The sequence below is a fragment of the Ranitomeya imitator genome, chromosome 1, assembly GCF_032444005.1.
Source record: "Ranitomeya imitator isolate aRanImi1 chromosome 1, aRanImi1.pri, whole genome shotgun sequence".
NCBI lineage: Eukaryota > Metazoa > Chordata > Amphibia > Anura > Dendrobatidae > Ranitomeya > Ranitomeya imitator.
In genome coordinates, this window is record NC_091282.1 from 926,924,183 (window position 1) to 926,941,193 (window position 17,011).

The following is a 17,011-nucleotide window of genomic DNA, read 5'->3' on the forward strand; positions in this document are numbered from 1 at the left end:
CTGTGCCCATGCCCGTGTCCTCCACCGATTCTAGGGTGGCAGACTGGGCGGTGGAGGCACGTGACATCTGGGACCGCACACAGGATGCTATCCGGGCCTCCAAGGAGAGAATGAGGGTTTCGGCCGATACACACCGGCGCCCCGCTCCGGTCTTTGCTCCCGGCGACTTAGTGTGGCTCTCCGCCCGTAACATCAGGCTGCGAGTTGAGTCCACTAAGTTTGCTCCTCGCTACATTGGCCCGTTTAAAGTTCTGGAACAGGTCAACCCTGTGGTTTACCGTTTGGCCATTCCTCCACGCCTTGGTATCACCGATACCTTTCACGTTTCCCTCTTAAAGCCCGTTCGTTTGTCTCGGTTTTCTGAGTCATCTGCTGGGACATCGGGTTCATCCACGGATGAATTTGAGGTGAATGCTATTGTGGGAAGCAAGGTGGTACGTGGCAAAAAATTTTATTTGGTGGATTGGAAGGGTCATGGTCCAGAGGATAGAACCTGGGAGCCTGTGGAGCACATTCGGGCTCCGCAGCTCATTGCTGCCTTTGAACGTAGCGAGGCCCAAGGAGGGGGGGGCCCTAGGAGGGGGGGTAATGTTAGGGGTCGAGTTCCCGCTTCTGCACTGGGGGAATCTCGAGCCACTTCCGCTGCGGTCTCCCATTCTTGTCCAGCCGCAGTGGAGCCTGCTCAGCAAGGACGTCGGTCCCAGCGTCTTGCTCATTCTCACTCTGTTCAGAGAGTTAGTGCTGCTTCTCCAGTCTCTGCCATTAAAGTCAGTACTGGTCAGCAGCGAGCGGACTTCTCTGGGACTAAGTCCTTGTCTGCATGTACTGAGCATGCCCAGCGTAAGGTCTCCCGTTGGAGATCGAGGGTCATGTGCTCAGGCTCTGCAGCACATTCCATTGGTCCTCTTGGCAGGTCCTAGAAGGGCAAAAGTGCTGTGGCCACTTCCTGTGCTGCTCCTATATAAACTGCGCATGACCGCACGGCCATGCGCTAGTATTGTCTTGTTATTATGTGTGTGTGTAGATGGATGTATGTCGAAGGATGAAAGCTCCTAAACATCCCTCCCTAGTGTTGTTGACTGTTCGCGGATGATGGTAGCTATCTAGCGCCCGACTTGCCATCTACACGATACACACATCTCAGCGTCCTATAGCTGTGCCTGCCAGTACGGCGCCGTGCGCTTGCCTTGCGCTTTCCATACCCGAGTCTGGGTGGTTAGTGGCGTCCGTTAGTGCGGCATCGCTCGCACTCTTGTGCACATATTTGTCCTAAGGTTCTCTACACACCCAGTTGCGGTGTTACGCCAGCAAGGGTCTAATCGGGCTTCAATCCCTTCTGGGGTTAAGTCCGCTGACCACTTGCTCGCGCTCTAGTGCGGTACTGCGGTCCTGTGAGTTAACAGGATCGCTTTCTTCACGCTGGGTGAGGTTTAACCCACGCGTGTATACTTTAGTGTACCGCCATATTGTCTGCCAATTACTAGCAGCAGGTCTCCACCTGCACGGTGGACCCCGGACTGCGAACGCACCTTTATCATCTGTCTTGGTGCGTTCCGCCAGTCCTAACACACAGGGATCGTTAGGTTAATGCATTGAGGCGGTAGGCCAGTCTGAACAAATGAGCTTTTAGGGTACGCTTAAAACTGTGGGGATTGGGGATTAATCGTATTAACCTGGGTAGTGCATTCCAAAGAATCGGCGCAGCACGTGTAAAGTCTTGGAGATGAGAGGTTCTGATTATTGAGGATGCTAACCTGAGGTCATTAGCAGAGCGGAGGGCACGGGTAGGGTGGTAGACTGAGACCAGAGAGGAGATGTAGGGTGGTGCTGAGCCATGGAGTGCTTTGTGGATGAGGGTAGTAGTTTTGTACTGGATTCTGGAGTGGATGGGTAGCCAGTGTAATGACTGGCACAAGGTAGAGGCATCGGTGTAACGGTTGGTGAGTCATATGATCCTGGCAGCAGCATTCAGGACAGATTGGAGCGGGGAAAGTTTGGTAAGAGGGAGGTCGATTAGTAGAGAGTTGCAATAGTCCAGACGAGAATGAATAAGTGAAACAGTAAGAGTTTTTGCAGAGTCGAAAGTAAGAAAAGGGCGAATTCTAGAAATGTTTTTGAGATGCAGGTAAGAAGAGCGAGCCAGTGATCGGATGTGGGGGGTGAATGAAAGGTCAGAATCAAGGATGACCCTAAGGCAGCGGGCATGTTGCTTTGGAGTAATGGTGGAACCGCACACGGAGATGGCAATGTCAGGCAAAGGTAGGTTAGTAGAGGGAGAGAACACAAGGAGTTCAGTTTTTGACAGGTTTAGTTTCAGATAGAGGGAGGACATGATGTTAGAGACAGCGGTAAGACAATCACTAGTGTTTTCTAATAAGGCAGGCGTGAGATCAGGAGAAGAAGTGTATAATTGGGTGTCGTCAGCATAGAGATGGTACTGGAAACCAAATCTACTGATTGTTTGTCCAATAGGGGCAGTATACAACGAGAAGAGGAGGGGGCCTAGGACTGATCCTTGAGGAACCCCAACAGTAAGGGGAAGGTGAGAGGAGGAGGAACCAGCAAAACATACAGTGAAGGATCGGTCAGAGAGATAGGAGGAGAACCAGGAGAGAACGGTGTCCTTGAGGCCGATGGAGCGGAGCATAGTGAGGAGGAGCTGATGATCCACAGTATCGAATGCTGCAGAGAGATCCAAGAGAATTAGCATGGAGTAGTGACCATTAGATTTAGCTGTTAGTAGGTCATTAGAGACTTTAGTGAGGGCAGTTTCAGTAGAGTGTAAAGAGCGGAAGCAAGATTGAGGGTCGAGAAGAGAGTTATCTGAGAGATAGCGGGTAAGATGGGAGTGGACCAGGCGTTCGAGGAGTTTAGAGATGAAGGGAAGATTAGAGACAGGTCTATAATTAGCGGCACAGTTTTGGTCGAGGGATGGTTTTTTAAGTAATGGATGTATGATGGCATGCTTAAATGAGGAGGGAAAATTACCGGAAGTGAGGGAAAGGTTGAATATTTTTGTTAGGTGAGAGGTGACAGCCGGGGAAAGGGACTGGAGGAGATGTGACAGAATGGGGTCACTGGTGCAAGTGGTCGGGCGAGAAGATGCAAGGAGCCTGATTACTACTTCTTCTGTAACTGGTTCAAAGTCAGAGAGTGAACTAGATGCAGTGGGGGAGGGAGGACAGTGCATGGTATGAAGATCTTGGGAAATGATTTCCTGTCGAATGTGGTCAATTTTTTCTTTGAAGTAATTGGCCAGATCGTCAGCACGGAGATCCGTGGTTGGGGCCTGCTCTCTTGGGTTGAGTAGGGACTGGAATGAGTCAAAGAGACGTTTATGGTTATTGGACAGGGAGGTGATGAGGGTGTTGAAGTAGGTTTGTTTGGAGAGGTGAAGGGCAGAATTGTATGTCTTTAGCATGAACTTATAATGGATGAAATCTTCGGGTAGATTAGATTTTCTCCACAGACGTTCTGCGCACCTGAAGCACCGCTGCAGGAAACGTGTTTGCAGCATGTGCCACGGTTGTTGCCGTCTGTGCCGAGTTGTTTTATGTATAGGAGGAGCAGCTTCATCCAGAGCACTTTGCAGGGTTTCATTGTAATGCTTCAGAGCAGAATCAGGACATGAGATGGAGAAGATTGGGGCCAATGAGGACTGCAAGTTCTTCATAAGTTTCTGGGTGTTAATGGCCTGTATGTTTCTATCAGTGTGGAAAGTGGGGGTGACCTGAGCGGGATGGCAGTTCTTGATAGAGATTGAAAGAAAGTTGTGGTCAGAGAGTGGGAGAGGGGAGTTTGTGAAATCATCCACTGAGCAAAGCCACGTATGCAGAATTCAACCCGTAGCTTTTACTGACTGTGTCCACCCACCCTGATATATTTGTAGCTAAAAGGTCCCCACCCCAAAAAAACAACATGCTATCCTCTATCCATTTGATAGAGAATAACTTGGCAATCACTGGAGTTGGATTGCTGGAACTCATGATACTGGGACTAGGGATCTTCAATCCTGAGAATGGGGCCCTGCAGCCCCTTCTTTAATGGAGTGGAGGTGTGCATGCTCAACCTCTCCCTCATTCATTGTTAATGGAATGTCAGAAGAATGCTGAGCCCTGTTATCAGCTATTTCTAGCTATCACATTGACAATGAATAGGGCAAAGTATACAGCCCTATGTTCCATTCAAGGCAGAGACCCAATCTCAAGATTGCTGAGGGACACAGCAGTCAGACCCACAGCTATTAGGAAGTTGACCTCCATCATATGTTTAGGGCATAACTTTTTGGAGGAATAACATTTCAAATTCATTCTGCAGTTAAGTTCAAGCAACCCTGGTCAATGGTTTAAGTTAGAGCTTTCTAGCCATGGATCAGGGCTGCATGAATGTCCTTGCAGTATGGGATCCCAGGCTAAGCTTATTATTAGCTTGGCTGACAAGATGTCACATGTGCCACATGCCAAGGCGGTGAACAAAGTGCAGCACTTGTGAACTAGAAAGATCAGAAAATTTGCGCAACTCCTGTCCATGTCCAGAGAAAACTGACCTGGAACGTGGACCAAGGTTATGTGAAGTGATCCACTTATGTCTAATCAAAAGGATCAACCCTCCTAAACCATATATATGAGCATTGAGGTCATAGAAAGTTGAATACATTGATAACTTGATGTTAGGGGTTGAGTTCCTGCCTCTGCACAGGGGGAATCTTGAGCCATATCTGCAGCGGTTTCCCATTCTTCTTCTGCCGCAGTGGAGCCTGCTCAGCGGAGGTGTCGGTCCCAGCATCTCGCTCAGTCTGACACTGTGCAAAGGGTTACTGCTGCCTCTCCAGCTTCTGCCATTGTAGCCATTGTAGCCAGTACTGGTCAGCGGCGAGCAGACGTCTTTGGGACTAAGTCCTACTTTTCCCCTTCTGAGCATGCCCAGAGTAAGATCTCTCATTGAAGATCAAGGGTCACATGCTCATGTACTGCAGCAACTCCCATTGGTCCTCTAGGAAGGTCCTGAAGTTGCTCAAGTTCTGTGGCAGCCTCCCTTTGGTACTTCTGGGAAGGTCCTGTAGTTGCTGCAGCTATAAAAGATTTGCATGACCGCACGGCCATGCGCTAGTATCAATCTATATTATGTGCTTTGCGCCAGTGTGGTCTTGTGTGTATGTATTTAGGGCCCCGGCTGAAATAAGCCCCTAGAATACCGGCACCTCAGGTGAGGAATTTTGTGTTTATGTATTCGGGGTTTGGGCTGAAATAAGCCCTAGCATACCGGCACCTCCGGTGAGGAGTTCGTGTGTGTGCAAGACCACTGACTGCTATCAGCTCAGTAGTTAGCGGTGTACTCCTGTGCTTTCTTTTGTCGGCGACTCTGTGAAGTAACAGATTTCACTTAAACCGTCATATAGTGCTATTTGCTAGCAGCAGGTACCTCCTGCACGGTGGACTCCGGGCTGCGAACGCACCAATAACTTCATCTATTTACTCGGTGCGTTCCGTTAGCCCTAACACTTGATAGCTGCGATCCATTGACTTATTCCCGAGAAACTCACTTTTTTCCTAAAATGAGGTGTTTAGATCTCTGAGCGGGACAAAGAGTCCAAGAGCAGGGCATATTTTAATGCTTAATGATACTTCTGTATATAAATTGGTCCCCTGGCTGCATGATGTAAGACTCCATTCATAAAGTCATGGGCATTCACAGATCACCACTGTCTTTTCTTATGCCCAGAGTTTAGCTTTATATGAGCACTGTCTTCATTTTCTTTCTGCAAAGAAGTTGCCCAAAAAGGCAGAACACTGAAGGAAGGACAGTGGCGATCTGTGATCTGTCCCTCCCAGAGATCTTAGCAAGTCATTTACATATTAAGAAAAACATGGATAAGTGAATGGATCACAGATTTTAAGTTATCAGTACATACAGTTTTCCATGACCTGCATCCCATATAAGCAGCTTAGGCATTTTGATCCTTTAAAAGTCAAACAGTGCAACGTTTCTCATGAAAATTAATTTAAAAAAATATTTAAGCATATAAATAAAAAAGTAACTTAAAGTGTCATTAACCCTTAATGCTTTCATTTTGAAAACTGCTAGTACTCTATCGTCGTACTGCACGTTGGCAGATTACTCTTTTCCTTGTATTCTTATGTTAGTGCTTCTATTACAGTTCACTGTCTATATCTTACTGTACATGTTGTTGTAGTGTATTAGGAATGTTTTAAAAGGTCTAAGATGTAAATAACTTCAATAAAAGTAAAACTGGCAGCTGGAATAAATTCATTAGATATAATGAAATAATGTGTGCTATGAGTGCTTAAGAATTAATTTTCTAAAGAAATCAAGTTGATGCTGATCATAACCGTGTAAAGTCCTTGACTTTGTTAAAGTTGAGAAACTAGCTCAATCACAATCAAAATAAAGAACAAAACCTGCAGGGCTTTAATCTTATCCTAAATAAAAGCTTTTGACATTGAACAAACTTACAAAGCAGCTCAGATCACAGGTAGTCTACAAGGAGTACTGAAAATGGATTTGAAGCATAACAGTAAAGTTACAGTTAAACATTTTACGACCAGAAGAATTTGGGGCACTCATACTCCGAGAAAATTTTCACTATACATGAATCCAGCACTTTAAGGTGATTTTTCATTTCTTTTATTTAAATTCATATTGTACACAGAAAACTGTCAGCCAGTCGATTGGGGAAGGTTTTATGTAGAGCCCAGAAATCATATGACTAGTAGATCTGCAGCAGATAGAACAGTGATTTTATCAGCAAACAGCCCAGTAAGTGCTACATCACTGGAATCAGGGTCTCACTCATGCTCTCAGATAGGGTTTCAAGAATATGGTGACATCGTCCCTTGAAGTAAATAAAATTGGCCACACATATGAATGCCTTAATCTTCCTGTGCATAGTAATTCCAAAATATTTAACCAATGATATCAATATGGTACTGGGAATGGCATTAGTTTACATGGCATGGTTGTGGGGTGTTGAAAAAAATATATACAGGTCTGGCAAAAATTAAGAGACCAGTGCAAAATGTTCAGTTTGTCTGATTTTTCTCTTTATAGGTATATTTTTGAATGAAATGTAAATTGTTCTTTTATTCTATAAACTTCTGACAACATGTCTCTGAATTTCCAAGCAATAAATTTTGTATTTTGTTTCTGAAAAGGAGAAATTGTCAAAATTAAAAAAACTCCAGTGCTTTCAAACCTCAAATAATGCAAAGAAAACAAGTTCATAATCATTTAGAATCAACAATACTAATGTTTTATCTCAGGAAGAGTTCAGAAATCAATAATTTGTGGAATAACCATGATTTTTAATCACAGCTTTCATGCGTCTTGGCATGCTTTCCACCAGTCTATCACACTGCTTCTGGCACAAAAATGTAAGCAGTTCTTCTTTGTTTGATGGCTTGTGACTATCCATCATCCTCTTGATTACATTCCAGAGGATTTCAATGGGGTTCAGTTCTGGAGATTGGGCTGCCCATGACAGGGTTGTGATGTGATGGTCTCTTAATTTTTGCCACAGCTGTATGACTTTTATACTAATCAATTTAAAAAAAATTGCATATGAATTAAATAAGTACTATACATACTTCCTGGGATTATTTCATGAGAGTTTTAAGTCTAACATGTATAGTATATATTGTAATTAATACACATATTGTGATCTGGCACTTCTCTCTTAGCACTTTTCCACAACTTAATTCACAATTTAGTTGTGAAAGCAGTACACCCAAATATTGCTTTCTCTATCATGGTTTACAAAGATGAGAGGTGCTTTGCTTTGCACAATCACATAAATATCTATCTTAGCCTGGTCCTCAATGTCATGATTGTGATTTTTTATCCATCCGTAAACAAAATATCAGCATTATAGGTAATAAAAATGCAGTTTAGATTTTACCCAAAATAGTAACTATATTTACTCCGCTTCAGACTGGCCCACAGGGGAGCAGGTGAATTCACTGGTGGGCCCCCACATAAGCAGTGTTTGACACAGAACACTTAAAACAACATGTAAAGACAAGTATAGTTTCTCACCATTCATTTAACAAAATACCTAGTTAAATATTATATAGAAGCACAGGCAAATTTGTGAACAAGAAACAAGAGTTAGGTAATTTGAGTGTAATTTGCTTCCCCTGGAATTCAGCAAAATGGCAGCAGATTGCCATCAAAAGGGTTAAAAAATAATACATCTTCACACCTTTCTGAGTGTCATGATAGAATACAAAATGAAGTTCGTCCATCCATTAAACAGCCAAGAGGTGGACATCCAGGCAGAATATCGGAGTCAACAATTCTGCAAATCACAATGGTCTATTAGTTCTGGATCATCAAACATGGCAGTGGATGTGGCTCATATGCTTTGTAATAGTGAAATTACAGACATCAATTCAAGCAACGTGTGACACCCTTTATATAACCCTGGAATGGTTTAAGGTAAAGAAGTCTCGACTTCAATATCATCATAAGAACCATTGTCTTGAGTTTGTAATAGACCCGGCTCTGATGGGTATAACTAGGTATGGAAGGAACAAGGGAAAAAGGGTCTAACAGATCAAGAAATTGGAGAAACTGTCAAGTTTGGTGGAAGAAGCCTGATGATATGGGGTTGTTTCACAGCCAAAGATGTTGGATATTTGACCAGGATTGATTGTGGTCTCGATGCTGAGTTATAGGTGAATATCCTACAAGACAAGTTACTTTGTACACTCGAGTACTATGGAAATGACATAGTGGTCCAGCAAGACAATGACCAGAAGCATATGTGGAGATTATCCAAGGAATGATTCAATGACAATGAAGTAGAAGTGCTGGATTGTCCCCCAAAGGCCCCAGACCTCCACCCATTCGAGCAATTGTGGGTAGAGTTAAAGAAAAAGCTATATACATACCGAACTGAGTTCAACAGTGTGCACCAACTTTGGGAAGGTGTAGAAAAGACCTGGAATCAGATTTCAGTGAGACACACTTGAATCTGATCAAGAGCATGCCCAGAAGGATTCAGGCAGGGGTGAAAGCAAAACAAAAATAAAACAAAATACTACCAAAATAATAAAAATAAACATTTAGATTTTTAGGAGCCAAGGGGTAGCATTTCTCCTTGCGGAGAGTGACATGTTAAGCATGCAGAGATGAGGAGACTTTTGAGCTGCAGTGCTCGTCTAACAATGCAGTGACATGACAAGAATCTGCATAACTAATCATATGCTAAATAGTCAAATTTATGTATGAGATATCCAAGATAATTGTCTATGCAATGATAATAGTCTCACGTTTGAAGCAGTAGTGGATGGTGAGATATGGAGCCAAAAAGTCTAAAGTTCAAAAAATTGTTACATTTTGCTCATCAGCTCATCACTGACTAATTCAAATTTTACCTGGTCAGCTTAACCCTACAAGTAATATTGCATGTAGCTGAACATCAAGCGCCCAAAACCATTGTCACTGTAGAGCCGTTGACAGTTACCCTAGTCCAATATTGCTTACATGTTTGCATATGCAACATGTACTAAGCTCCACCCCATTGTCTTAGACACCTGGAAAAGTGTAAATTCTTTACCAGTTATACTTTTTTATACTTCTATGTCTTTTTTCTTCTTTCAAATTTAATATATTAGTAGTGTGCAATTAGTTCCTCACCCTTTATATATACCTTTAACTTCATACTGCCATCACAAAATCTAAAAGGTAGTAGCAATACATGTACTGTGGTGTGCAGGAAAGAAAATGGGGGACGTAGGTAACAGGGAAAACAAAGTCATTAAGAGAATGTGAAACATAAGGGCATTAGGTGAACCTGACCTCTTAGAGATTCTCACAGAATGGTAATAAAGTTCACATTTATGAGTAAAAATGAATATTTTCCAGACATAAAAACTATAGCATGGTTATTTCATGAATACATATCTATGGTTATAGCATATAATCAAATATAGTATATCTCATATAGTCAGTTGGATATTAATTTGTTTTTAGAGATAAGGGAATCTGATGACGTTTTACCTGGAAGTTCTGTAAGCAGTGAATCTATTCTCCGTAAATTGAATGTCTCTTACAATGATCTATTTTGGAGAGGCCCCAAAGCTTAATAAAAATGAGATGCAGAAAAAAAAAACTAATATTCATCTCACCACTCTGGCCACCTCTGCTGTCCCATAGTACAGTCCTCAGCGTTTCCTTTTTTCACCCACATGCACTGAAACCCCATACCTATTCATGCTAGGCCGAGACTATTAACTGCGACTAGACAATTACGTCCCTCCATAGTATGTCATAACAGTGCAACCTTGAAACATGCAAGTGCAGATACATCTTGGGTCTAATCATGGTAGGAAGTCTTATCATGGTAGGAACCCTTGGCCTAGCATAATGAGGCCCAGGGTTTCATCGCACAACAGCAGCAAGAAAAGGTGCTGAAAATCATACGGGAAAGAACAAGCAGTGGAAGTGGTCAGAGGGGTGAGTGGTGAGGTGAGTATTAGATTTGCTGTCTCAATATGGCTCAGTAAATAGAAATTCAGTAGATTATGGGTTTTTGAAAAATTCAAGAAGAATTCAACTACACTCTTAGGTTCTCATCACATATTTTGCCATTCAGGAGTTCATTGGGATCAAAGCCAGTCTGTCCACGTAGTATACACCATAGGACTTCATTTTGCAATCACAATGAATATTTAATAAGAAATTAATCTAATCAGGAAGGCAAACATAAAAATTCAATTGTGGTAAAAAGTGGGCATTCAATTTAAAGGTGTGATTTATTATTTAGTACAATACTGTGGCATTTATCCAGAAACAGATGGCCAGTTATTAGGCAGATATCTATGTAATCTATTCTACGATACAATCCAAATATTTACTTATTGTTTGGAATAGTCAAAGAAAAAGCTATAATTATACACATATTTAATAATTATTACCATTTCCACTTACAGAAGGAAATTTCTGAAATAGCTTGGTCTCTCATATAAAATTAAACACATCATGCTTTGCTGTGTAATCAGATACTCACATATTCAATTTGCTTCCATTCCTTTGAATCTGGGGATGTTATTTCTTGAGTTGCAAATGCTAGAAAAAAGTTTACATTTATTTCAGCACAAGAACGTTAAAGATCTTTTCTAGGGTTGACTACTTACTGCTGTGAGTTTTTTCTAAGCTACAGACTACAAGAAGGTTGCTTTAGTTGCATCTGACTAGATAGTCTGTAAAAAATATGTGTATTTTGTTTAAATAAATTAAATCATGTTTATATATATATGTATATATATATATATATATATATATTTGTATATAGATTTGTAGCTCCTTGTCTGTAAGTCATACAACCTAGATAGTAGCTGGACAAATTTGACCACAGCTTTGCACCCCTATAGCCACACTTAACTCTGCCAAGCAATTGTGTATTGTCATTAAAAAGGGGAGAAAAAAACACTACCATACAACTATCGTGGCCAGTTATCTCTTTGGAATAAAACATTGGGGGGCCCTCCATGGAAATTAAATGGTCAAACAATACCCATAAATCAGCTACTTTGGTAAACTTTAACCTAATGTGTAAGGAGGCCTTTAGTAGGAACCACCACAAATGACCTATTGACATTAATCATGTGATTCATGATTTCTACATTTAAAAGGAACACATTTAGAATACGAGCATTAAATGGGTTATCCCTTAAACAACATCTATCAACTATTCACACAATAGAATATAAATGTAGGATTGCCAGGAGCCAAGCTGCTTAGAGACCCACTGATCAAGAGGACCCATATAACCTGTATGTGCATCAAGCTATCATAGCTTGGGTGGGGATTGAATCTGGTGACCTGTTGCTGCGTAGTCTGTTCCTCTCTCTGCTGATCTATTGCCTTTTTTTCCCCGTCCAACTGCTGCTGGCTTCTATTATCTTTGTTTTCCTTTATTGGAGTGCTCCTCTCCAGGTGTTTCTCATTTTCCCATTTTTGGCTTTAAATGTTCACCTTTCACTGCACTTCCTTCAGCCCAGCTGAGCTAAGAAATACCACATGGACTAGGGCTCATCCCACTGGACACCTGCACTCCTTCCCAGAGGGCATATTACTATTCAGACATCACAGGGTGAGGATAAAACAGTGTGGCAATACTTTATTGAACGACCAAAAGAAAATAACATATAATACAGTCCCAGCAAGTGCATAAGATTGCCCAAATTACAGAGTCTCACCACAGACTCACCATGATTAGAGCAGCTGCGACTTCGGGACTTCCAGGGCCGATTACCCCCACCATTGGCTTCCCACTTTTGGCAGACACCCACAGAGAGGAGGTAATGACAAGGTTTGGAAGCTGACAGTCCCAACCTGGGTGCTCCAAACATCTCCATGGGCTCAGGTTTGGGCATTGGATTAAATCTGTATTCCTCCAATTGGAGCCATGGTGCCAGACTGCTGTCCTGTAAAGTCTCTCTGCAGAAGGAGAGAGATCCCTTTTTAAACCCATATCTGTCTTTCAGGCCATCATCCACAGATCAGGGGGAGGGTGGGATGAGGTCAACTCCCATTGATCAAGTATTCAATCAATCTGCATAGTTTATCCATCAATGTTTGCAGTTCCACAAGCTGCATGGATTTGTACAATGGGTAATCAATATGTTAGCAAACTTCGATTGCTCAATGACCTTGCGTCCCTGTCCTCCAAGGATAGCGGCACAATAAACTGTAGGAGCTGATATAATAGGTAAACAGCAGTCTTAAAACAATTTTACAAACATCAAATCAAGAATAAACGTTCAGGCTCATATCAACAATGGATTATGTCTCTTGACCTACTGGGAAATATGTCTGGCCAATTTAAGAGTAAATTCGGTGCCACCACACTATTTAATCCCTTTACTCCCTTAGATGTATAGTTACTTCTAAGGTTGGCTCCCCCTATTTACTGCGGGCTTCTGTGCTGAGCCTGCAACTTTTCCGGCACATGAAATCAGCTGACATGTGCCCCTACCAGCCGTGGGTTCATTCGCGATCCACCCACGGCTGTAAACATATCAATCTCAGACATTGGCATTTAACATGCTCATGTCAGAAGCATGTCACTAATCTCAACCATCGGCGCCCGTGTCATATGACCATGGGTCACCGATAGGTTGTGTAACATGTAATCCCTTAAAACGTAAATTTATTAATATATATTAAAAATACCATTTCCCAGTGAGACAAAGAAATACAAAATCAAAATATGCACCTATCCTATCAGATATCCCTACACTTCACTACTCTCCCTACCTACCAGTGGAGGTTGGCACCCTAATAGATCGATTTGGCGCCCCCACTCAACGGTGGCTGACCCCAACTTGCCCTATTAAGTGTCTAGCAAGCTACAGGTGGGAAAACAATAAGCTGTAGAAAGAGATGAAGGAAGGTCTGAAGAATACGCTAAGGTGCACAAAAAAAGAACAAAAGTAAATAAATACCCCCAAAAGCTGTATAGCATAGCGGCTTGTCCAAGCATCATGGCGCCTGCATCTGTGTTTCTCTGGTTCTGATATCCCCTGCCTCCTGAGGAACCGTCTTTACGGGGAAACGCATCGGGGCGATTACCTGGCAGCTAAGTTGATTTGGGCTAATGTCCTCCTCTGGTTGTCTTGTATATCATATGCATTAATATGCTGAGACTGTATATGGTTGTAACGCTGATCTGTCTTCAGCCGGGTGTTCAGGGAAGGAATAGATTTTTTTAGTGTGCTTTGTGACGATTATACTGTCCTTCATGTTGGATTTATATGGATGTTATGTCACATCACCCATTATTTACCCTGGCACCAGTGAGGCTGTTATCAAGAAGGTCTGTCTTTAACAGTCTGATTGACATACATTGAACCTGGTTATTCTAAGGTTATTTTACCTACCCCGGTTATTTTTTCTATTACGCTGGTACTTGTGACCCCTTGTAGTGCTGGCTGTATCTGTGCATTCTAGTTGTGTGTGCTTAGCCAGTATACTATGGGCTTAGCTCTTATGTGATAGTGTTTTGCTTGTATGCAGCACACATAAGAAGTTTTGTTACACTATGCTATACAGCTTTTGGGGGTATTTATTTACTTTTGTTCTTTTTTTGTGCACCTTAGCGTATTCTTCAGACCTTCCTTCATCTCTTTCTACAGCTTATTGTTTTCCCACCTGTAGCTTGCTAGACACTTAATAGGGCAAGTTGGGGTCAGCCGCCGTTGAGTGGGGGTGCCAAATCGATCTATTAGGGTGCCAACCTCCACTGGTAGGTAGGGAGAGTAGTGAAGTGTAGGGATATCTGATAGGATAGGTGCATATTTTGATTTTGTATTTCTTTGTCTCACTGGGAAATGGTATTTTTAACATATATTAATAAATTTACGTTTTAAGGGATTACATGTTACACAACTTATTATTCTCCCTAGGTTACATATTTTTTCTTTTGTCACCGATAGGTTGGCCATGCTGTGTGTAGCAGAAGCGATCGGATGATCGCAGCTTTTAGTCTCCCATGGAGACTATTGAAGCAAGAATAAAGTAGATTAAAATGCAATAACGGGTTATCAAACATTTGTATCTACATCAAAATGGTATAAATAAAAACGTCAGTTTGGCACTCAAAAAATAAGCCCCCACCCAGCCGCGGATCATGAAAAATTGAGATGATACGGGTCCCTGAAAATTGTGACTTTTTTTTTTTTTTTTAGAACATTGGATTTTTTTCACCACTTAAATAAAATAAAACCTATACATATTTGGTATGTAGGAACTGATAATGACCTGGAGAATCATAATGTCATGTCAGTTTAAGCATTTAGAAAACATGGTAAAAAAAACACCATTGTGGAATTGCAGTTTTTTTTTGCAATTTCACTGCACTTTGTATTTTTTCCCATTTTCCAGTACATTATATGGCAAAACCAATGGTGTCGTTCAAAAATACAACTCGTTCAGCAAAAAATATGCCCTCACATGGCCACATTGATGGAAAAACAAAGAGGTTATGGCTCTGGGAAGAACGGCAGCAAAAAACGGAAACTCAAAAACGGAAAAACCCAAGGTGGTGAAGGGGTCAACCCTGCAATGATTTCGATGAGTTTCATCAGTGATCTTTTTCTTTTTAATGTCTTATCGAGGCTCTCAGGATCTCAGAAGTGTACATGCTGGAGGTCTGTATAGGCTGTAGAATGGTGGCTTGGTCAAAGCGGTAGCAGTAAAGTATAGGCTGTGCTACAGAAATATGAATGTGAATACCCCTCTAATGAAATAGTGGTACTGGTCACACATGTTCAGTATTACTTTAACGACAAATGGAAATTTGAGACCACAGTTCTTGTGATGTTGATTTTCTCGGCAGCCTTAACCACACCAGTCATACATTTATTACTTGTATCAAGGACATATCTTGTATAGGACATAATCGCTTTAAGAACGCAATATGTGCCTCAAATGAGTCATTGTTTGTTTTCCCATTATAAGTTAGCTACAATATGGATTCCTTTTGGACTTTGGACTGGACAAGAATGCTTCTTTAGCTGAACAATATTGTTATATCCTCAAAATAGTATTTAAATGGGATTTGAACATTCACATTTCTTCTCTCTACTGTGTAAAAATAATAGAATCTGATGATACTCGCTCTCCCTGGGCCTATTGCTTTCATTGAGTCGCTGCTCCTGTCTTTGTCTGATGGCTGCAGTGGTGACATCACAACCTCAGAACACATCATCGCCGCATCTAAATTCTGCATTTCGAGGCTCATGCCGTCTACTTAAGGGTAGCTGTGGTAACATCATGTCACTGCTGCAGACAATACATAGAGCAATGATGTTAATTGATAAACTAGTTTTCTTTGGCAAATTATACTTTTTTTTGTCTTTTGGTGTTAATTGAGAAACCAGCATTGTGCCCTTGTACCCTAGGAAAGTGCCATCTGATTTTACTATTTTTCCCAGCTTTGGACAATGGAAGGCAAAAATCTGAATGTGGAAAGCACCTTTAGAAATGTAAAAACTCTATTAACAATATTTTACTATTAAATAAACATATTGCTTGTATTTTAAATTGTTCTTTTTATTTTTTACCAGGTGCAACATGGAAATTATGCTTTTGTATGGGATGCAGCAGTTCTAGAGTATGTGGCTATAAACGATCAAGACTGTTCCTTTTACACAGTGGCAAACACAATAGCTGACCGAGGCTATGGCATAGCATTACAGCATGGCAGCCCATATAGGGATATTTTCTCACAAAGGTAAGTTTGTATTATTTCTTTAAAAAAAAAATAGATGTTTAAGAAAATGAAAGGATAACTCCTCTTATTTTTCTTACACATCTCCAAAAGAATACATAGATGTTGAAGTTTAACCTAGGGCAGGTAATAATTCACAACTGACATCTCATTGTTGTTTTAAGTTTTTTTTATTAGGTAATATAGCAATGAGTAATGGCGCAATATTTTTTCACTATATGCTTTTTCTGCTTCTCATGGTATATTTGCACTTTTATAAGCTCGCAGGCTGGTGAGTTGTCGAGGGTATAGTCCAATTAAAAGTTTCATATTGCTCTCTAGAAATGTGTGAAATTTTATGACACTCTTGTCGAAGGGAACCAGCAGAAATACTTATATAAGATTATTCTACTGAAAAGTATTCAATTGTTACAGATAGAAGAATTCTAACTACAAAATGGGGATCCAAATCCAGGAATTATAACATCCGCATTCAGTGATTAACACAATGTACTTTTTCCATGATAAACATGGATGAGTGGTTGCCAAGGAAACTGCTAATGTAAAAAAATGCATTCCGCTTTCCAAAGTCTTCATTCATTTAACGTAACAAAACATGTAGCAGGTTTACACCTTAGCTACATAATTGCAATGTTCTCAGCCAAATGAAAAAACAACGATGAAAGCAATATAGAACCATTACACGTATTTTGGGGCTATGTAGAGATGGCTGGGCACTTATAGCTTGCTAGAATACTGTAAAAGAGGCATTAAAGG

The 17,011-nt window shown here is 41.3% G+C and overlaps 1 protein-coding gene across 1 annotated transcript in view; it reads left to right on the plus strand.

The window, feature by feature from the left end:
• GRID2 (glutamate ionotropic receptor delta type subunit 2) overlaps window positions 1-17,011 on the plus strand; it is a 2,297,645-nt gene that overhangs the window by 2,060,321 nt on the left and 220,313 nt on the right. The window contains exon 14 of the mRNA XM_069743575.1: window positions 16,092-16,258. Coding sequence (XP_069599676.1) covers window positions 16,092-16,258 — 167 coding nt within the window. The remainder of the gene's footprint in view (window positions 1-16,091; window positions 16,259-17,011) is intronic.